We start from the raw sequence: 22245 nt of genomic DNA, 5'->3' as shown, positions 1-22245 counted from the left end.
CCATGGTTCATCGCAGGACCTGGGCAGGACGGTGCGGACTCAGGACTGGGACGGGGAGTGGCTGCGGCCGGCAGCCCCAGGAGTCATCCGCGCCAGGACGCTGAAACTCTGGAGCAGGAGAGGCCCAGAGGGGCCTACCCTCTTCCTGGCCCTGCCTGACGCTCTGTATCTGCCCGGTGCGCGCTGGCAGCTGCCAGCGAGCGCAGGAACCTGCGCTGCGGGGCGGCGCTTCCCCCTCCCACGCTGCGGGCGCGGTGTGGGTGTGTCGGGCAGGAGGTATTTAAAGGCTGCGGTACCACCGAGCGCTCGGAGCGGGCGGCTACCGAGGATTGGGTGTGAGCATGGCCTCCCGGGACCTGCCACCCGTCAGCGGCTTCGCCCCGGCCGAGGTGCCCTCGGGGATCGGGCTGCTGATCACCATCCCTTTCGCCTTCTTGCTGCCTGAGGTGGTGAGTAAGGGGCTGGCCGCCGGCCACAGGGAGGGAAGGAAGTGGGGAGAGGTACCGGGCGTGGACCGAGGACCGCGCTGCCCCTCGCGCGAGGGGAAGCGGGACCCGGCCGCCCGCACCTGCCCCGGCTGGGAGCCAGGCGCTGCCCCGCGATGGAAAGGATCCTCCGCTGCAAAGTAGCGCACACACCCCCGAGAGGTGAGGGGCCGGCAGGCACCACGAGACCTGGGCGCACGGCTGCCACAGCCCGGTGCCTCGGGAAAGGTGCTACTAGGGGGCTTGGACGACAAGCTGCTTTTCTCCAACTATTCGTGACTCCCTAAAGTTCACAACGGAGACTGTCATTCCCGTCCCGGGCTTGAAACTGGGTTTGAGTGAGCGCAGGGTTCCCAGGGCGGTAACCCGATGGGGCGAGTGGCCCCAGCCATCCGCGAAGCGCGTGCGAACCTGAAGTTGCCTCTGCCCCCTCTGACGGCGCCCAGCGGCTGAGCTGAGGCCTTGGCCCCAGTGGTCTGGGCCCCTTTGGCGCCCGACAGAGTCCCGGGGTTCTTGTATCTGGCGAGTACTGCCTATGGATGCTTCAGGGTCAAGGTGTGCGTTGAGCTTCTCTTGTCCAACACCTTCTGTACCCTCTGGTTTGTGGGAGGTTCTGCTCGGTTTGTCAAGGCTGCCCCAGATTGAGAGCGGAAAGATTGGAAGTGGAGCCACCTTCTCTGGAAAGATGGGGCTGATTGACTGAATGACCTTTAGGTAAACAGGCTCTAGGGCAGCCACGATGTCTCCCAGAAAGGACAGGCTCAGCACGTAGGTGGCTCCCACAGTGGCGGCAACCCCACCCATGAACCGGGTTTCTGCCAGCACTGGCACCTCTGGCACAAGCACGGGCATCCTGCCAGGCTCCAGGAGTTCAGAGCTCCCAGAGCTCCTAGGAGCTCTCTGTGCTGCCTCTGGGTGTGTCCCTCGCTGGGGAATAGCCTCCAGGACCGCCAGGGTTGGGGCCAGCTCCTCGGCCTTGTGCTTTATGGCAGTGATGCAAGCCTCTGGCGACGAGCTGGGCGTTGCCTCCAGGCTCCCTGTCTGCTGGGGCGAGGAGAGCGCAGGGCTGGAGAGAGGATAGCTGGACCACGAAGGACAGGCTGGTGGGGCAGGGGGTGAGGGCGAGGCAGGAGAAGGAGAACCCCCAATCCGGAGAGAACAGGCAGGGGGTGGGGTTTCGGGAATCAGAAGAGTAGCCTGCAGGGGAGAAGGGACGCTTCGTACCGCCACTGTTCTCTCCGCTGGAAGAAACAGGTGCACTTGTGCTGGACCCTGGGCCTTTAGGTGTTTAAGCAGTGGGGATAGTGTTACCCATCGGTTCCGTCCTGTTCATTTATTTTCACTTTAAAGCGATTTTAGATGTAGGGCAAGGTTGCAACAAACAGTACGGAAACTGTGCTGCTAATCTGTTCTCCTTGTTGTCCCTGTCACTGCCCCTGCGGAAGCATAACTCGTTCCCTGCCTGACCTCACGTGCCTCTCCTGGTCCAGGCTCCAGGCCAGACTGGCCCATCTTGGTCTTGACTCTGACAGGGCTGTTGTTCCTTCATTGCGACCGTGTTTGTGCCTAATGGAACGTGGATAACCTTTCTGCCTGCAGTTGCAAAGTTTTGCCACCGAATCAACTGAAGCTTTTGGTGCACCAACTTTTTGAAGGATCTGTGTGCCTCCCCAGCTCACTCAGCCTGCTGCAGGCCTGGGTTCCTTCTGGGTTGGACCCTTTGGATGTGCTGCCAGCTGTTACCTTGGGACTTCCCGTGAGAACACCAGGCTTGAAGCCCTACATAATCTCACCTTGGGGGCCTAAGATCTCACACACAGGCAGATGTTTCCCTAAGTACCTAAGATCAGACAGTGGATTATAATGATGGGAGCTCAGCCAGCCAAGGGGGCAGAGGAACTAAAATCCAGCCCCTGGTGTTACTGGGGACAGCCCTGATCACATACGTTACTATCCTCCCTGTCACCCCTCCAGCCACCGTGGGCAAAGCAGACTGGCCCGAGACCTTCCCACATGAACCAGGGGCCAGAAATGCCCAGCCATCACAATGGGCCAAGGGCTCACCCCCTTCCCTAACACCGCACGATCCACCCCGGCTGGCCGTTAGTGGCCTCTACTGTTTTTGTGTTCCGGGATGACAGGCCGGGATGGCAAGCACCTGTGTGTTCAATCTGACAATAAACTCATGAGTTTTTAAATTTTTTATTTTGTCCTAATTGTAGATGCCTAAGAAGTTTTCCTCCCCTGCTTCCCTTCCTCCCCAACCAGGTGGGTAAGGCCGGGGCCCTGGTCTGGGCCATTTTCTCCCAAGGTAGATGTGTGTGGTCACCGCCACCTGCACCCAGGAGGGAACAGGAGCTCGCTCCCTTGGCAGTCACACAGGCTGTCCCGCCCTCCCTCACCCACCTGTTATAACCTCACATTGCTGTCATTCTGTTGCTTTGAGAAAGTTATGAGAATAGATGGACCCACGAAGGGGGTTGTGAGACTCAGGGTAACATCCTCGAGAGCTATCCCAATCTGGCCGTGTCAGTACTTCCTGCCTTCCCACGGCCGGGCAGGGGTCCAGGGGGTGGGTGTTTAACTGGACACCCACAGTTTTGTGGCTCCCAGTTCCCAGCTGCTGAGAACAAAGATGCTTGAACGTTCACATCCAGACTTTCATGTGGATGACATTGTCACTGCCCAGGAGGCCCGGGAGAGAAAATGCCGGAGTGGGGGTGGATAGTACACACATCGCATGCACCTGCTTGCCAGGTTTCTAGTAAGACAGACCAATTCTTTCACAGAGCGGCTAGAAAATCATTTTGAAAGTTTTTCATTCCCACCAGCAATGGATGAGGCTTTCGAGACTTCAGTGCTAAAATGAATTCAGACTTTTTGTTTGAAACCATTTTCAAAATTCTTTATCTGTTCTGTTGGTTTGCGAGGCAGCAAGATAGAGCTCCAACTGCTGTCCATAAGCCCCGGGCTGGGCCAGGCTGAAGCCAGGAGCGAAACACTCCACTGGGTCTCCCACGTGGATCCCAGCTGCTCGAGAGCCATCGCCTTCTGCTCTCCCGAAAACAATTTTAATTTTCGAACGTAAACTCCAAGCTGGAGGAGCCCTTGAATCGATTGCTTTCAAGGGGAGGATGAAGGTCCTATCTCCCCTCTCCCTCTCCTGAGGGTGGGTGCCCTCTGGCCCGAGCGGAGCTGAGCCAGGGATGGGCGTGGCTCCCTGCCCTGCCTGCACTTCAGAGCAAGCAGCGTGGCCTGCAGGTGGCTGGGCAGATAACTCCACAACTTGTTATTATTTTTTTTAACAACCCGAGTGTGCACACAGGTGACTATGACCAGGAGAATGCTTTATGAACAACCTCTGCACCGGACGATGAGCTCATTAGAGTTTGGACTAATTAGAAACAACCAAGAAGATTCCTAGAGACTCAGTGAGTTAAAAGGAGATGATCCAAGGCTGTGTTTGGTGTTCGCATTTTCCTTTCAAGTTCACTCACCTGGGGGTGGAAGGAAATATTCTGAGGGTCAGAGATTGGGTAGTTCATCTTTGTGTCTAACCCAGATACCCAAGTGCACTCCAACTACAATGGCTGCTGCTGTTGCTGCTTCTCCCATTTCTTGTGATGAACCAGATGGGAGCCCCACCCAGGCACCCTGCCTATGGGGCACTACAGAGGGGATGGCCCTGCCCTCGTGGGGCCTCCTGGGGCCGTATGGTGGGCAGGCCCCCTCCCTTCCTCTGACATTTCCTTAGTGACTGAGTTTTCCAACAGGGGAAAAAATTCTTTCTCTCAGTTTCCTCTACTTCCTTTTGTGGTTACTCACATTTCTGGGGAGGGGCCAAGGCCACATAGTCTGACCCCTTGCCTGTTCCATGCACGCTTCTGCTGCTATGGCCTCCGCGCTCCTCTGCCAGCTGTGACCCTGTCCTGTCCTCAGGCCGGCGCTCCCCATGGGGACACTGTGCCACTTCCTTCGGTTCCCCTGCAGACCTGAGGAGCCAGCCATGTCCATGCCTATGACACCACTGAGTCCTAAGGGACTGGTGCCCAAGCGTGTCCCCTGGCAGCCGTGTGATGAGCAAGGAGCAGCGAAGGGGACGGGAAGGGTGGTTAGGGGCTGGCACAGGCGAAGCAAGTCCTCCTGGAAGAGACGATGGAGTGAGAAGAGGACGAGCTTCCCAACCCTGCTGGAACCACCTGGGCTTGCCCACACCAGGCCCGACATCCGTTCTGCAGAGCCCCCAGGAGGTTCCTGTTCAGTAAATACAATCAGTGGCATAGGACCTAAAGCCTGGCTCTGCTACATTTTTTTTTAAGATTGATTTTATTTATCGTCTGAAAGAGTTACAGAGAGAGAAGGAAAGACAGAGAAAGATTTTCTAACTGCTGTTTGACCCTTTGATGGCAGCAATACCCAGAGCTGAGCTGAACGGAAGGCCAGAGCTTCTCCCAGGTCTCCCACATGGTTGCAGGGGTCCAAGGACTTGGGCCATTCTCTGCTGCTTTCTCAGTTCTTAAGCAGGGAGCTGCATCAGAGGTGAAGCAGCTGGGACTCAAACCGATGCCCATCTAGGATGCTGATGTCACAGGCAGAGACTTAACCTACTACGCCATGGTGAAGCTAGCCTTGCCTCTGCTTCTTTATGGCCACGGGCCCCAAACAGGCTGCTTAACTGAACCTTGGTTTGCTCAGCAATAGGAAGAATGAGTGAGGACTTCAGAAATCAAGCCCGTCCTCCACAGTTGGGGCCCTCTGCACTTTCCCTCTGAGTCTATTCCAGCTGCAGGCCCAGCAGTGTTGAGGTTATCACTGCCCTAGCCCGCTGCTCTGCTTTCAGGGGACATGAAATATGCAGGCGACGGAGGAGGACAGCCTTGGGCTTGTCCTAAGGAGTAATGCAGCAGGTGTGCCCTGGACACATAGGAAGGAGCTAAGGCAGAGACGTGAGAGGAGAGGAGGTCCCAGCCCAGCTGCCCAGAGGTCCCTGGAGACAAAGCAGTGGCTGTCTGGGACCAGGAAGCTGACAGATTGTCATTGCATGGGGTGACCAAGGAGGTTGCCACCTCACCTTACATTCCATGTATTTCTCCTACCCTCTGCTGAACAAAGGGAAGCAGGACACATCTATCGCCTGCCCCGTGCGATCCATCGTCCACTTGGAGAGAGGGCCGTGGGGTCCTGTCACTGGTGCTGGGCCTATTCAGGGAGCAGAAACTGTGGCAGGTGTGTTACTCAGAGAGGAAGCAAAAGAGGGGATTGTCTGCCCTGTTGTTGCCAGACTGGAAGAGCAGAAAGGAGGAGCTGAGGCAGCCCTGAGAATCAGCTTGTAAGGAGGCAGTCATGGGCCACCCCCAGAAGGAGGGGGACTGCCTCGCTTGGAGTAAGGGTGCTGTGTGACAGGGGTGTCTTGGAGGGGAGCACAGGGACTGTGGTGATAGAGCCACCTACTACCACCGCTGGACACAGCCACCTGTTTCACTGCCCAAAGCCCCCAGTCCCCTCCTCCAGGATCTCTGCAGCCTCCACTGGCAGAATCAAACAAGGATGCCTTCGCTGAGGGAGCCTGCATGCATCACAGATGGCGGACGCACAGGCTTGAGCAGCGAGAGCTGGAGAGCGGGCATTTAGCAGCTAAGATGCCCGTGTCCATGGCTTGGTGTTTGGGTTTGAGTCTGGACTTTCACTCCTGGCCCAGCGTTCCTGCTAACACAAACACTGGGAGGTAGCACGTGATGGTACAAACATCTGGGGTCCTGCCACCCTCATGGAAGACCTGGGTTGAGCTCTCAGCTCTCAACTGCAGCCCTGGTCCCTGCGGAGGGAGCCAATGAATGGCAGTTCGCTTCCTGTCTCTCTAATAAATAAAAGTTCTAAAAGGAAGCAACTGGAACTATCCCACAGCCTGTGGTCACTGCCTCCCAGCCTATGGGAAACTTCCAGGCCCAGGTGCTCTCTAACTGTCCCGTCCAAGCACCCAGTGCAGCCATGACTCACAACCACACGTACAATTGGTCCTTGGGCAATGTCATGTGGTCACAGAGCTCTTGTTGGGGGAAAATCAGGAAGTGCTGGCCTACTCATTCTATAGAGTCCATTGAGAGGCCAGGTCAAGAGCCGCAAAGATAAGAAGTGCCCACCCAAAGCCCCCACTTCCTGTTTCTTCTCACCTTTGCCGGGGGTCCTGCCCCTGGACACTCCCCTGGGCAGGGCAGGTGTGTGGCATCAGCAGATGGTTTCCCAGCCCTGTCCAGGTTGACAAGTGCAGAAGCAGGTCAGAGCAGGGAGGGGACCCAAGGCCCTTGATCTTTGCCCCTCAGCTCCCTGCCCAGTCTTTCCCTCTAGCCCCTCCCTTGCCTCACCCAATACATGCCAGCCAGCCCCTTATGCCTCTGTCACCACCCTCTCAGGTCTGTCTCAGTCTCTGGGTGCAGGGCCAAGCTGCACCCACATTAACAGCATCAGTCCCCACTGTAGCACGTCTTCCCATGACCTGTACACTTGCTGGGCCTCAGTGGGGTGGGATAGGGTGGGGAACACCAGGGGTTTCCTGTCTAAGCGGGGGTCAGGAGTCATGGGGCTGGGGTTCTGGTTATAGAAAAACCATCCCAACCCCTTGCCAAGGCTGGATTCTCAGGACATGACTTCTGTGTTCCCAGCTGCCGGCTGCTGCCTGAGTGATACTGAGGCAGGTGTAAGGGCTATTGTCTCTTGTGCATGCCAGCCCGTACACCAGGGTAGTAGGTGGCCCAGGATGATGAGGGGCACAGGTACCAGGGGTGGGGGGCAAGAGTCAGGAAGGTGGACTCCCTTCCCCCTGCCCAGGGAATCCCACCAGCTCTCCCGGGAAGCTCTCCGGCTCTTCTTCCTGTTGGAGAATCTTCCCTGGGAAGTTACAGAGCCAGAACTGAGAGGGGAAGTGAAACCAATGAATGTTGGCTTGTACGGGTTCTGACTCCTGGAAGAGACGCCTGGGCTGTCGGCTGGTGGCACCTACGTGGGAATAGTGCCTGGGGCGGCGGGGGGGGGGGGGAATAGATCACTTCCACAGCTCTTGATTGGTGTGTTGAGCAGCCTGCCCTTTGTCTACTTTTCCAAGTCAATCAGCAGCAAGACCCCAGCGCCACCTTATGCCAGGCTTGGTGCCATATATCAGGGACACAAGGATCTTAGGGCACCAGGCCTGTCACCCCCGCCCCAAGAGGCAGTGACAGAATAGTGAAAGCGAAGATGGAGGTCATGCAGAAGGAGGACTTCCTGGAGGAGGGCACATTGGTCTGGTCCCTACCCTCCAGGCTCTGGGTGTAGGTGGGCTAGGGGAAGTCTAGCAGGCAACTCACCTGGGACTAAGTGACCCAGTGCCTCATGAAACGTCTGTGAAAGGAAGAGAGTGTGAGGACCTGCCGCAAGTGCAGAACAGGATCATCCGGTGACCTCGCAGGGCTGTGTGACAGGGACCGAAGAGAGAAAGAGAGATAAAGGGGGAGTCAGGAGGCCCCTAGGGGTAGAGGACGCAGGACAGACTGGCCCTACTCTTTACATCTGCCCTGTGCTTTGTAACTTATCTAAGGTGTACAAGTAAAAATATTTCTTCTGAAAAAATTGCTTCCCCAAAGAACTCATATTTCTTTAAATTAAAAAACAAAAATTAAGAGACAAGGAAGAAAAGCCCTTTAGACTTTGGATGGCTCCCTCTGCTTTTATTACACTCTATATCATCCTGTAAATCCGTGCTGTTCAGTCAATAAAACTCAGGGTCAGTACGGGTCTGAATGGATGGGTGCGGCGTGGGGCAGGAAGCTGCAGGGAGGAAGCAGCGGGAGGCCCTGACTCACCACCCCTCCTGGGCTGAGCCCCTAGCATCCTGCTGCCCTGGGGTGCACGCCCGGTGGGAGGCTCAGCAGGGAGGGCCCCCTCTCTAGGCTGCTTTGCCTGGGCACCCTGCCAGGCTGGGCTGGGAGCCCTTAGACGATCTGCTGGCGAGGAGGCTGGCAGCACCAGTGTTCCTGGAGTGGCCGGATAAGACCCAGGCCCTCTTGGGGATGCCAGAGGAGACCTGGTTTGGTGTTTTCCTGCTAATCTTAAAGCCACAGAGAGAGGAAATTCTCTGTGAGTCAGACATAGCAACCGGGCGTTTGGAAGATCCAGCCTGAATTCAGAACATGCAACCCCATGTCATGCTGGCTGACCTGGCAGCAGGGGATCCTCTTGGGAGCCTGCATCCAGGTCCACTGCATCCCTGATAGGTCACCTACAGGAACTCCCTTGGCCTTTCAAAAAGACGATGACCACGCGAGGCCAGAAGGCCTCACAGGCCTGCCACTCGGCGATGCCAGGATGGGAGCCACCCAACAGGCTGAGATAGCTGGTCATAGAAGTTTCCCAGTCACCTGCAGGGAAGCCTGCAGCCAGCTGCTGCCTGCCCACTGGGGCCCCTGGCCTGCCGCTGTGGTACCTGGGACAGTGGTATGGTTGTAGCAGGCCCTGGCTCCTTCCCAGTGGCATAGCACACGAAGCTTCAGGTTACGCAGTTAGGGGGTCACTGCAGGGCTCTGCCCCCTCCCTGCCCTCCCCTCCTGGCAGCCTCCCTTGTGTTCCCCACCCAGACCCTGGGGGCCACAGCCAGGGCTTGCAGCTTACACTGGGGTGTGCCCTGAGAGGAGCTGCCCAGATGAGGGGAGTGGGCACTAAGGGCCCAAGTCTGGAGGTGGACAAGGCTTCTGTGTGCTATGAGCCACTGGATGGAGAATGTTTTTAAGGCAGTTGGTATCCCCATTACTGGGGGTAGGACAAGTGTTAAGCCAGGAAGCATGATTTCCGTTGCCTGTGGACACTGCTACTTAATTGTTTAATACTCTCCCACTCAACATAGTCACAGCCCCAGATAGCCCTCAGCCCTCAGTTTGGAAGCCCCAGTGCCTGAAGGATTGGCGGAGCGGGCAAGGCATGGGGGGACAGGTCAACAGGGCTAAAACCTGAGCTAGCTCCAAGGCCATTCTAGAAAGGCCTGGGGGCTGCTGTGGGTGAGCAGGCTGCCTTGCATCCCAGGTGATCCACAGCAGCGGGTAACAAGAGCTGGGCCCCACTCTGATCAGCTCCAACAGGAGGGCCAAGGAACTATCTTGGGGGTTTGGAAGTGCAGAGCTTGCCAGGTTCATGTTGGCAGCCCAGTGTGGCATTGGACATGCTGGCTCTGTCTGCCTCCCTACTCCAGGCTCCATGCATACACACACATACACACACACACACACACACACACAGTGAAGGCCACAGCATGAAAGACCACCACCTGCATCTGCAGCCGGCATCTTTGACACCTCATCAGCCAGGGCTGGACCATATGTGTGTCTGTACCGGTTCTCTCTGCAGCACTGTCGGGGACGGGGCAACATGGAAATCCCCGCAGAGACCTGCTGGTGCCCAGTTGAGTGTCTGTGATTTTATCAGCTGGATGGGATGGAATGTTCACCATGAAAGGACAGTAGCAGATGCACATGTCCCCTGCTGCTAAGTCGCCTTGCTAGGATGTATTGGAACCCCAAATGAATGCTCTTGGTGCATTCACAGTCATTTGTGGGCATTAAATGGAGCATCAACCCTGATCTTTACTGGAGTTCGGTCAAGGCCACAGCCGTTCTGCTGTAAACACGCATCTTTACAGAGGTCACTTGAGGGCAACATGCTTCTCATTTCTGTGCTTTGGTGGATGACTTTGTGGTGTTACACACCCTGCAGGTGGGCGTCTGGTCCAGTGGCTGAGAGGCCAGTTTAGCTGGGCATATCTCACATTGATACAACGCCTGCCCCCGGCTCCTGGCTCCAGCTTCCTACTGTGGCAAATTCAGGGAGGTAGCAAGGATGACCCAAGTAATTGAGTTTCTGCCACCCACCTGGACAATCTAGATTGAATTCCTGGCTCCTAGCTTTGGCTCTAGCCAAGTGTTGGTCACTGCAAGCATTCGTGGAGTGAACCAGTGCAGGTAGAAGATTCTTTCTTTCCCCCAACCTCAAATAAGTAAATAAAAATTAAAAGGCCCCCAAGGGTAATACTGAAATGCTGTTTAATGTATCCAAGTGCAAGAAGCCTGTGCTGTGGTTTACCCAGAAAACACGTGGTAAATTTTGTTCAGGCTTGAGGTGGTGTGAGATGGGCCACATGCCCGAGGTTAACAAGTTGGCAGCAAGTTTAGATAATGTATCTTTACATAGAAACACACACGATGCATCGATGGGTTGGTGGCCAGGTCATCGTGCCAGGCACTTACGTCAGTGTTCACCACTTGAGCATCTGCAGCAACCTCAGAGACTATGATGATTACAAGTTGAGAAACCAACTTCATTGTTAAGCTGGGAGGTAAAGGAGAAAACAGAATACAAAATGCAGATCCACGGTGATTCACATAGAGGTGCCTAAGGACCAGGCCTGGGAGGGAGCAGGATATTTTATTCTTGTCATCATCAAATCTAAGGGTCAAAACTTTGCAGCGGCCTTCCTTCCTGCTCCACTAAAATCTGCCCGGAGTTCAGGCATTCTGAACTCCCGCACGGTGTCTAGCCGATACATCCCTACACTGAATCACAGGACACCTTGTTTGGGTACACAGACCTTTTCCTGTTTTTCCGTTTTCTTATATTTTTGTTTTATTTATTTAAGAAGCAGAGCATCAGAGAGAGAAAGGTAGAGCTTGTCTTTCTGTCTACTGGTTCTCTCCACAGTGCTCACAATGGCCTGAACCAGGGCAGAGCCAGAGCCAGGATCTCATTCCAGGCCCCCTGCATGGGTGGCAGGCACCCAAGTGCATGAAATGGCATGGCAGAAAACTGGAGTCGGGAACCTGAGAGAGGAATCAAACCCAGGTGCTATTTTTTAAAAAGATTCTAAAAATTTTGATTGGAAAGGCAGATCAGATTTATGGAGAGGAAGAGAGACAGAAAGAGCTTCCATCCAATGGTTTACTCCCCAACTGGCTGCAATGGCGGGAACTGAGCCATTCCGAAGCCAGGAGCCAGGAGCATCTTCTGGGTCTCCCGCGTGGATGCAGGATCCCAAGGCTTTGGTCCAGCCTCAACTGCTTTCTCAGGCCACAAGCAGGGAGCTGGATGGGAAGTGAAGCTGCTGGGACATGAACTGGCACCCATATGGAACCTCAATGCTTGCAAGATGAGGATTTAGCCACTGAGTCATTGCGCCAGACCCAACCCAGGTATTAAGATGTGAGACGCAGGAATCTTGACCAGTAGGTGAAACGCCTGTCTTGGCTTTCCCTCCTAAAGGGTATAATTGAAGAGGTGTTTGGGTAAGTGTGTTTACAGAAGACTTCTTCACTATAGTCAAGTCTCCATCAGCAGATGGTTGGATAGTAACACGCAGCCTACACAGGCAGTGGAATAGGCCTCAACTTTGAAAAGCATGCGCTTCTGTGGGCCGGCAGTGTGGCACAGCACGTGGACACTGATTCAAGTCCCAGCTGATCCCCTTCTGATGCAGTTCCCTGCCAATGCACCTGCAAAGCCGTGGAAACTGGTCTAACTACTTGGATCCCTGCACCCACGTGGGAGACCCAGATGGAGTTTCAGGGCCAGGCCTGTCTGTTGAAGCCATTTGGGGAGCAAATAAGTCAGAAAAGGGCCAATGCTTACATGAGGTGCTCAACACAAATTCACAGCCACAGTATGCAGAGTGGAGATTTTGGGGGGCTGTGAAGAGGGCAGAGCAGGGAGGAGTTGCTTGAAGGGACCCAAATTTCTGTTTTTCCAGGTGGAAAGGGCTCTGGAGCTGGATGCTGCTACTGACTGTATAGAGCTGGGAATGTGTTCAGGTGGGACTTGGATAAGGTGCATTTTTGCCATAATTATTCTAAGCACCTAAGAGACCCTGCCTAGTCTGTGGATACAGATGAACCGAGTGCAGTGGCACTTTTGTTTTGAAATGGCCCAGGAGCAGAGGCAGCTTTTAGGGTGTGGGTGAGTTCCCACTGTGTCTTCCTGCAGCCCCTTGCTCCCAGGCTCCAGGCAGTTCCAGCAGCACCCAGCGACACACGTGGGCTTCACGGGCCTCACCCTTCTGGATCAGGGCCTTCTCCTGCCAGCCTGAGGTTGCTGAGGCTTCCCAGGAGTCTGCGGTCGCTTGGATCCCAGGGAATGGTGGGAGGGACAACAGTGTCATAAAAAGTGAGACAAGCGGGAAGGAGAGGAATGTGGTGTTGGCTGCGAGTGAGGATTGGCACAGAGACAACCGCCCAGCTATGCAGAAAAACCTGCTGTCGTGTACCCGCCCCGCCGCACCCTGACACCTCCCGGCTTCTGCCAGCAGACAGGCCGTGCAGAAGCTGCAAGCCTTCACCCTGCCCACGAGGTCACCCCTCGGGTGAGGGCTGTCTCAGGACCTCTCAGGTTGCAGAGCTCATTACGCCGTAGCAGGCAGCCCCTGCCTCAGCTGAGCACCTGCCCGTGCCCACCAAGGCCACTCAACTGCCAGCTGGGGGACCCCCCACCCTCCCCAAAAGGGATTCTGAGTTCTGTAGTGAATCTTGATCGGTCACCTTGTAAATTTGCACGAGGCTTGTTTCAAGCAACGTAAGCGTGGACATGGCCCCGCATTCCAAAACCTGTCCTCACCCTGGCTCTCCCCAGGAGCCAAGGCACCGTTTGGAGTATTGGCTCTCATTTCAGAAATATTCTGGGCATCTACAGATGAATGTGCTGATACACACACACACACACACACACACACACACACACACAGATAGACTAGTCTCTGCCTTCTACAACTTGCTCCCAAAGTGGCCACAACAGCCAGAGCTGAGCCAATCCAAAGCCAGCAGCCAGGAGCCTCGTCTGGGTCCCAAGGATGCTCGACTGCTGTCCCAGGCCACAAACAGGGATGTCAGTTCTTCCAAACTGAGCTCTGGAGTTAAAACAATAAACATCCCAAGGGATGGATACCGACAAGTGATGCTAACTTGCGTGTGCAGCAACAGGACTAGGCAGGGATGGGTCAGATATCTCTTGAGAGCAGCGGAAATGTGGTCACCTGCCCTCACTACTCTTCTGGTGACTGTAGTTTTGTGGAAAGTTCCAGAACCCTTGTGTGATTCCTCTAAACCATAGATTCAGGCTGTGTCTGATCTCCTGGTAAACAGGCTTCTCTTCTTTTTCTAAATTACTTTGTTCAGGCTGACACTGTAGCTTAGCATGTTAAGCTATGCCGGCAGTGCTGGCACCTCATATGAATGCTAGTTCAAGTCCTGGCAGATCCATTTTTTAAAAAAAAAAGATTTATTTTATTTTTATTGCAAAGTCATATATACAGAGAGGAGAAGAGACAGAGAGGAAGATCTTCCGTCCGATGATTCACTCCACAAGTGACCACAACAGCCGGAGATGAGGCGATCCGAAGCCAGGAGCCAGGAACCTCCTCCAGGTCTCCTACACGGGTGCAGGGTCCCAAGGCGTTGGGCCGTTCTCGACTGCTTTTCCAGGCCATGAGCAGGGAGCTGGGTGGGAAGTGGAGCTGCCGGGATTAGAACCAGTGCCCATATGGGATCCCGTTGGGTTCAAGGCGAGGACTTTAGCCGCTAGGCCACCACGCCGGGCAGATCCACTTTTAATCCAACTTCTGCTAACTCATCTGATAAGGCAACAGAAGATGGCCTGACGTCTTGGGCCCCTGCACCCACGTGGGAGACCTGAAGACACTCTTGGTTTCAGCCCGGCTTCATCCATCTGGCCATTGAGGCCATCTGGGGAGTGAATCTGCAGATGAAAGAGTGCTTTGTCTCTCCTCTCTCTCTGTAATTCTAAATTTGAAATAGATAAATTTTTCTTAAAATAAAATGTTATTTTACTGGCCTGCAGAAGGTAACTCCTGCTTGTCCACGTTGAAGTACAAGAAATAAGACCCTATGCTTGTCTTCAGAGGGCTCGGTAGGCACCTGCTGGATCTGCTAACTCCTCCCTTGATGGGCCATTCTCAGCAGGACAAAAGGCTGGGGTTCTGAAGGATCTGAGAATGGCAAGGGGTTCAGATTTGAAATGTGCTGAACTTGAGGGAGCAGGACCAGGGTTGGGGTGATGTGAGGGAGGTGGCCAGATTGCAGGTGCTCACTCCCAGAACTGTGCACGTGCAGGTGAGTCCCTGCAGAGACAGGCCCAGGGGACAGGTGGTGTGTGAGGCTGCTGGCCGCAGAGAGGTGGGCTGAAGGGTGGGGGTCCTGAGGTCACCACCCAACATGGTGTGAATTTAACAGGAAGCAGAGGGAGAGCCAAGGAGGGCTGTAGTGATATCACAGGAGGTCCCAGGAAGGAATTCAGAGAGAAACCAAACCTATAACTGAGCCACTTGGTGCCTGTGCCAGTCCCCTCCCTCCAAGCCTGCAAGAGGAGGCATAACTTCTTGAGCAGATGGTTCCTCCCCTGGGCAAGTCCAGCCTGAAAGCAAAACAAAAAGCCCAAAGAGAAGGACAGGGAAAGAGACAGCTTCAGAGTTCCCCTCAAGGGACTAAGAAATGCCAGGGCAGAGCTAAGAGTTGATAGGAGGGGACACGGAGTGCACGGCCAGTCACTGACCACAGGGCCATTAGCCGCAGGTCAACAAGTCCCTCGGGGCCAGGCAGGCATGGGCAATGGTGCAGGGTGGCCTGGGGGAGGAGAGGGCACAGAAAGCCAACCATACACCCACACAGGATGACGCAGGCTGGGTGGCAAGAGGGTTGTGATCCAATACAGACTCCAACTCTTTTATAGAGCGATGGTGACAGCCTGTTCCAGTCTACGGTGGCCTGAAAAACAGGTACACTGCCCAGAACCACAGATTTCTTAAGAAATGCTCCAAATTTGGATTTGTTTCCGTGTGAAATATCCTGTTTTAAACCACAGCAGCTTCTTCAGATTGGCTTTAACACTGTGTTAAAGAAGACATTGCAGGCCAGAGTGGCAGTGCGTCCCTCTGTTTGCAGCCCCTGTGCTTTCGGGAAAGACCAACTATGGCTGCGGTTCAGAGGGGCTGGGTTTCCTTCCCCACTTCCCATTTGCTGTTCCCAACTTCAGCTGAGCTTCTAACCAGGCAGAGGGGTAGAGAGACTACAGCCATAGGAAGCTGTCCCCCAGAGGCACCCCTCTGACCTTTCCCTCTCTTCCAGGTTTTCGGCTTCTTTGTCTGGGTCCTGGTAGCGGCCACCCATGTGGCAAGCCCCCTGCTCCAAGGATGGGTGATGTATGTCTCACTCACTTCGTTTCTCATCTCTCTGCTGCTCCTGCTGTCGTACTTCTTTGGACTTTACAAAAAAATTGAGTCCTGGAAAGTCCTGGTAAGAACAGGAGGGGTGTCTCCTCCCAGACTGATGCTGTGGGTGGCTGGAGGACAGCTGCCTTCCGAGCAGGCTGGGAAGAGACCAGGGTGGGTTGGATCCTCATGGGACCAAGACTTTGCGTGGGAGTATGCCAGTTGTAGCATGTTGATTATAGCATGTTCAGTGTAGTATGCTGGATATGGAATGCTGGTTGTAGCATGTTGGTTATAGCATATGTTCGTTGTGGTATGTTGGTTGTGAAGCCAAAATGAAACCCATTTTTCTGCAAGAGTAAATCTTCCCTGGTGGTTCTCCCCATGCCTTCTCTTAGGAACACACATACTTTCTTATCAGCAAGTACATGCAGATGTATACTTGATGATTTCCCCTAAATCTTATTGATGGTCAAATAAATCAAAACCAAAACCATTAGTAAGGGAAAAAATCACTCAGATGTTTAAGATTTATTTATTTTATTTGAAAGCGTCAAAGAGGGAGTGAGATCACCCATCTGTAGGTTCTGTCCCCAGATGGTCTCGATGGCCAGAGCTGGACCAGGCTAAAGCTGGAGACGGGAGCTGTCTCCCATGTGGGCAGCAGAGGCCCAAACATTTGGGCTCCCCTCCGCCATTTTTCCCAGGCTGTTGGCAGGGAGTTGAATCAAAAGTGGAACAGCTGGAACTTGAACCAGGACCCATGTGGAATACTAGCATTACATTCAGTGGCTTTAGCTGATATGCCACAGGCTGGTCCCCATTGTACCGGGTTCATTGTTCCATATTGCAGATGAATTTTATACTCAGCTTACATATAGTTTTAACAACACTGAACAATTTTTGAGGGCCCGCATGATAACTCAATGACTAAATCATCACCTTGCAAGTGCTGGGATCCCACATGAGATCCAGTTGATGTCCCAGCTGCTCCACTTCCCATCCAGCTCTCTGCTGTTAGCCTGGGAAAGCAATAGAGGACAGCCCAAAGCCTGGGGAAGCTGCACCTGTGTGGAAGATCCATAAGAGGCTCCTTGCTCCTAGCTTCGGGTCAGCTCAGCTTCGGCCATTGTGGCCATTTGGGGAATGAACCAGCAGTGGAAGGTCTTTCTGTCTCTTCTATCTGTAAATCGAATCTGCCTTTCCAATAAAAAGAAATAAATCTTAAAACATTTTTTTTTTCATGTTGAGTCTTTCATCCTTTTAATATTGTATCACTGATACTTCACACAGTCTATTATCTTGATAACCATCTAAGAGTTTTCTGTGTTGAACAATTTTGAACATAGTAAGTGTGGAAGAGGATTGCTTGGCTTAGAGGTTAGGAGGAGGGCCCATCCTGAATCAAAGGGGTAAGAGCCTGGCCTTGAAGTTGCTGACTGCTCACTGGCTTTAATTCCACACTCTTGACGGGGTTAAATGAGATGTGAAAAATGGTTTGGCACCAAGCCATACACACAGCAAGTGCTTAAACCTGTTAGCTGACACCACGCTGTTGGCATCTACGCATCCCTTGTTGTTTGTTGCACAAAGCCAAAGCTCGGTAGGGGCCTTGCCCCATCCTCACCCCACTTTCTCACTCCTCCCCACTGGAGGTGAGGGTGGGGCAGGGAGAAAACGGCTTCCCACCCCACCCCCATGACCCGTTTCCAGGACAGTCTGTACCACGGGACCACCGGCATCCTGTACATGAGTGCAGCCGTCTTACAAGTACACGCCACCATCCTCTCTGAGAGCAACAACGTGCGGATCTACTACATCAACACGGCTGCCTCAGTGAGTGGCAGGGCCAGGGTGGCAGCTTGCTGCGTGAGGTCACAGTCAGAGCCTGCAGGCTGAGGAGCAGGGGGCAGAGGGAGGGGAAGGTGTGTGTGTATTTGTACATGCAGACATGCTAACATCTGTGCCCAAGGCTCCTGCCGTACTTCCTGCCTCAGCCAGGCCAACACAGTGCTGTCTTCAGGATGCTATTCTTCAAATTCTAAACTCCTGTCTCTATTGAAAACCCTCCAGTGGATCTCCCTGGCGGTGGAACCAGAAGGCCTGCTTCCCCGCTCCAGCCTCTCCCGCCCTGTGACTGAACTACTGTCTTTCCTTTCAATGACAGACCCTCCCCTCCCCAGATGCCTGGTATGTCAGCTGGCAAAACCCAAGGCCAGTGGTCCCAGCCAGCTGTCTCCTCCCCCTCACTTGCCCACACCATCTTCCTCCCCCTGGGGAATGGCGCCCCCATGTGGCCAGAAGCTCAGGGCAGCAGAGGTCAGCCTTGGAGGGCCTGACCCTGCCTAATTCTACACTAACGCCACAGTAGGTCTATACTTTTGCCCAGTGCCCATGGAGTGTGGGCCCCTGCTCCCCACAACAGGGCTCAAAGTCGTGGTGGGAGGAACAGCTTCATGGTGACGTGCTGTCTCCAGAACCAGAATCAGGTGCCAGGAGTGGGTGTTGTGTTGCAGTGGGTTAAGCCACTACTTAGAATGTCAGCACCCTCTATGGAAGTGCCAGCTTGAACCCTGGCTCCTCCACTTCCAATCCAACTCCCTGATCATGCATCTGTGAAAAGCAGCGAGTGAGGGCCAAAGAGTCTGGGGCTCCCCACCCACCTGGGAGACCCAGACGGAGAGCCATTCTTCTGGCTTCAGCCTAGCCTAGCCCTGGCTGCTGAGGAGTCATCTAGCAGGTGGAAGATTGGCTCTCTCTCCCTCTCTCTTTCTCCCTCTCTCTCCCCGCCCCCCTCTCACCACACACACTATAAATACACGCTCTCAGTGGGAGGCCCATACTCCACGATGGCGGGGCAGCTCCCTGCCCTGTCCGGCCTTTTCCCTAACACACCCATCTCTGTGGCTTGTTTGGCTTGTTTTCCCTGGGGCCTTCCCCCTGCAGGTGCTGCATGCTCACCTTCCTTATTTTCTGTTCCTTGCCCTGACACGTGAGCTCCAAGATTTTTCAGGGAGTGAAGGAATGAGCCCAGAGGGATGAGGGCAGAGTGAGGCTGGACGTGGACAGCAGGGACAGTGGATCCCTCCTGGGAAAACATAAGTGCTGTCATCCAGTTTTGTTCATGAAAGCCACACAGACTGTCCTCCATAATGGCATGATTATATATATATTCTTGATCACCAATAACATACAAATTATTTATTATTTACAATTACACTTTCCTTTGGAGTCGACGAGATAGACTGGGGACAGAGAAAATAGAAGTGGCTGAGCTGAGGCCACTGGAAAGCCCAGTGTAGGATGAGGGTGGCTGAGATCACAGGGATGTGGTGCACCTGCAGATGGCCAGGTGGCCATGGCAGGTGCAGAGAGGAAAGAGGCAGAGAGGTCCACAGGTGTCAGCTGGGCAGCTGGGTGAGAGGAGGCTCCTCAGACCACCAAGAGCTTGAGGATGTCTGAGATACTCACAAGGAGCAGTGGAGGTTTGGGCCAGAGAGCGAAGCCATGGGAGTCAGCAGGGCACAGAGATGCCCAGACTGGAGGGGAATGGACAGGGAGAGTGACCAGGGCATGGGAGCAGCAGGCAGGGAGGACAGCCTGTTCCATGGCCAGCCTAGGAGAATACACCTGTGGATGGGGGCAGAGGGAGAGCATGCCGAGGGCTGGGGAATGTCCAGTCCAGTAGGACAGGGTTACTGGCCGAGGCTGTTGCCTTCAGTTCAAGCAGTGGTGAGATCAGAACACGTGACCCTGCCCCAGTTGGGAGGCTGCAGGAGGGGGTCTACAGGGAAGGGCAGGGATTGTCTCTGAGTCAGTGACCCAGCAGCTCTCTCTCTTCCTCCAGTTCTTCGCCTTCATCACCACACTGCTCTACATCCTCCATGCCTTCAGCATCTATTACCGGTGAGGCAGCCTGCAGGCACACCCAGGGAGAAAGCCCACTGGAAGCCTGGATTGCCAGCCCCAACGCATGTCTCCTCGTTGGCCGTCTGCATGGTGAACAGAAAACTGCTGAGCCATCCAGGGCACCAGCAGACTGTCTTTCCAGGCTGAGTGATGAACCACACTTGGCAGCTTTATTCAAACACTCAAAGTTCCAATGATGTCCCCGAGAAAGTTGGTAGCTTCTTTTTCCCAGGAAAGTTCATTGTGTCTTAGAATTACCTGGCCCTAACTGTTCCAGAAAACTGCCATGCAGAGCCCTCACTGCCGGCGTCCCAGCTCCTGTCGGAGGACTTGGCCTCAGCAATGACTTCCCCATGGTAGGTGAGGGGAGCATCCCATCCCATCTCCTTAAACACTAAGAAGCCCAGTCGAGGCTCTTGGAGTTCCTGCAGGTGCAAAGCTCTATCTCCTGGTGCTTCCACTGAAGGACAGTGAGCCACGTGGGCTCCACCTGGGGCAGCTACTGAGGACGGGCACACCGGCCATTTCTCCTCTTCCCATCACTTTGTCTCGCCCATAGCAAGTGTGTGAGTGGGAAATCAGTGATTGATGCTACAAATTAGGTAGGTCTGGGGACAGGAGCTGGGATGTGGACATAAAGGGCATAGCCCACTTCTTCGGAACTTGGATCTCTTGGAAAACCATGGGACTGCCTCCAGGAGCCCACTCCCAAAGACTGGAAGCCAGCTCACCCCCCCAGAAACGCCATGGGGGTATCACATCCTTGGACTTCCCCTCCTGGGCTCCTGCCAGGGCCACGTGGCAAGACAAGGGACCTGCTGTGTCATCTCAGGGTGCTGTGAAAGGACCAGATGCCCCACCCCAGGGACCACTTCCTCCCCCTCACATCCTATGAGGCCGAGTGAGGCCAGGGGCCAGCTTGCAGCAACCTGGACATTGCACAGGCTTTTTCCACCAGCCCCATTCTCTAAGGCAAGGCCAGTGTTGCACACTCAGAAATGCCGATTCAAGGTGCTGGGCTTCAAAGCCAATGTTTTCAGAAGAAAGCTGTGTTCTACGGCACTGTTCCAAGGAGGGCACAGCCAAGAGAATGCCAGTGCCCGCTGTCAGCTGGAAATGCAATAAATGTTTATGTGGAACGGCTGCGTGGTCACTGATTTGGGGGCTTCTGGTTTGCGATCTGCTTTCGTTGTTGCTGTTTGGTCCCTGGGGAGAAAGCTCTGGCTGCATCGTGTTTGTGCTTTTTCTGATTGCCCTGTTAGCTTCAAAACCTCCACTCATCTCTGGGTTTTGTGAAAGGATGGCTGTCTGGGGTCATCATTAGTTAATATTTACCAAGTACCACATGCAAATAAAAGATATTTGTACAACAGCAAGCGCTGGAGTCGGTTGCCTCTGTCTCGCTGGCTGCTGGGACTACCCACCCCTTCTTAGCTGCTGGCCACTGAAGTGCCCCTTGGAACATTTTAAATCCTGAGCAGTTGAATGTGGACAGAAGGGAAGGCTGCAGGGAAGGGCGGCCAAGCTTGTGTCCAGGGCTCTGGGTCTGTGGTGTTGATTCCGCTTCAGTGAGGACAGAGCGTTAACATGGGTAGCTGAAGCAATATCAGGGAGGGAGGTGCCCCAACCAGGCTGGGGGAAGCGAAGCAGCCTCAGTAGATGCACTCACCCCTTCCCTGGCTCCTGGCCCCTCATCTTACTTGCCCTTCTCTCCCCCTACACGGCAAAGCCTGTTCACATCCCAAAGAAACGTGCCCCTACAGCAACACTCCCTGCCCCCTTCCCCTGCAAGCTGACCCAGGGGCTGGGGACAGGCACCTGTAGCTCCTGCAGTGCCGCTGCCTTCCTGTAAGAGGCGCTCTTTGGTATTTAGAGGTCTTCTGCGGCTGCACGCCTGGAGGAACACCCCCAAGATTACTTGGTGGGTGTGAACCCTGGTGCTGGTTTTGCTGGGTTTCAGTCTTCCTGCACCCTTCGCACCTTCCCCACTGGGTCCCCAATGTCCTTTCCCTCTGGAGTTGGCCTTGGAGGTCCCACAAGTGCCTCTCACGAGTGCTGGCCCCTGGAAAGCGGGGTCACACTGAGCCACCCACCAGCCGGGGTTGATGGGCAGCTCCATCCAGGACAGCTAGAGCAACAATAGAACTCAGATCTCTAGAAGAGAAGGGAAGAAACAATAAACTGTTGAAAATTGGAAAACCATCTGGGGCCTGCCCGGAGCCTGGTCGCTGAGCTTCACTTAGAGCACTAGAAGTACAGCCACTGGCGACACCAGCATCCCACGTCAGAGTGCCCACTGGAGGCCCAGCTGCTCTGCTTCCTGTTAGTGCAGCCTGGGAGGCAGCAGGGGATGGCCCCGGGGCTTGGGCCCCTGCCACCTACCGGGGAAACCAGAGTGAGTGTTCAGCCCTTGGCTTTGGCCTGGCTGTTGTGGGCAGTCACAAAGTACATAGAAGAGCTGTCTCTTCCTAACAGTCTTCCTTTCAAATAGATGAAAACTAAATAGGTCATCCAGTGCTCAGATGGGCTGTTGAATTATACCTTTAGAAAAAGTAGGAAAGGAGAAAAGGAAGGAAGAAGGAGAAAGAAAGAACAAGGCAGGCCAGCCAGAGGTTCAACACGGTGAGC

General features: G+C 54.4%; 1 protein-coding gene across 1 annotated transcript; it reads left to right on the top strand.

The window, feature by feature from the left end:
- The first annotated feature begins 294 nt into the window (after positions 1–294).
- On the top strand, positions 295–20353 carry MALL (mal, T cell differentiation protein like). The gene is made up of 4 exons (XM_004590840.2): positions 295–449; positions 15626–15793; positions 17422–17544; positions 19556–20353. Exons 1-4 carry the CDS (start codon positions 342–344, stop codon positions 19616–19618), a joined length of 462 nt encoding a protein of 153 aa, XP_004590897.1. The 5' UTR covers positions 295–341; the 3' UTR covers positions 19619–20353.
- Positions 20354–22245: the final 1892 nt, after the last annotated feature.

Source organism: Ochotona princeps, chromosome 8, assembly GCF_030435755.1.
Source record: "Ochotona princeps isolate mOchPri1 chromosome 8, mOchPri1.hap1, whole genome shotgun sequence".
NCBI classification, from domain to species: Eukaryota; Metazoa; Chordata; class Mammalia; order Lagomorpha; family Ochotonidae; genus Ochotona; species Ochotona princeps.
The sequence above is the reverse complement of the archived record's forward strand: the minus strand, read 5'-3'. Positions and strand labels throughout refer to the sequence as shown.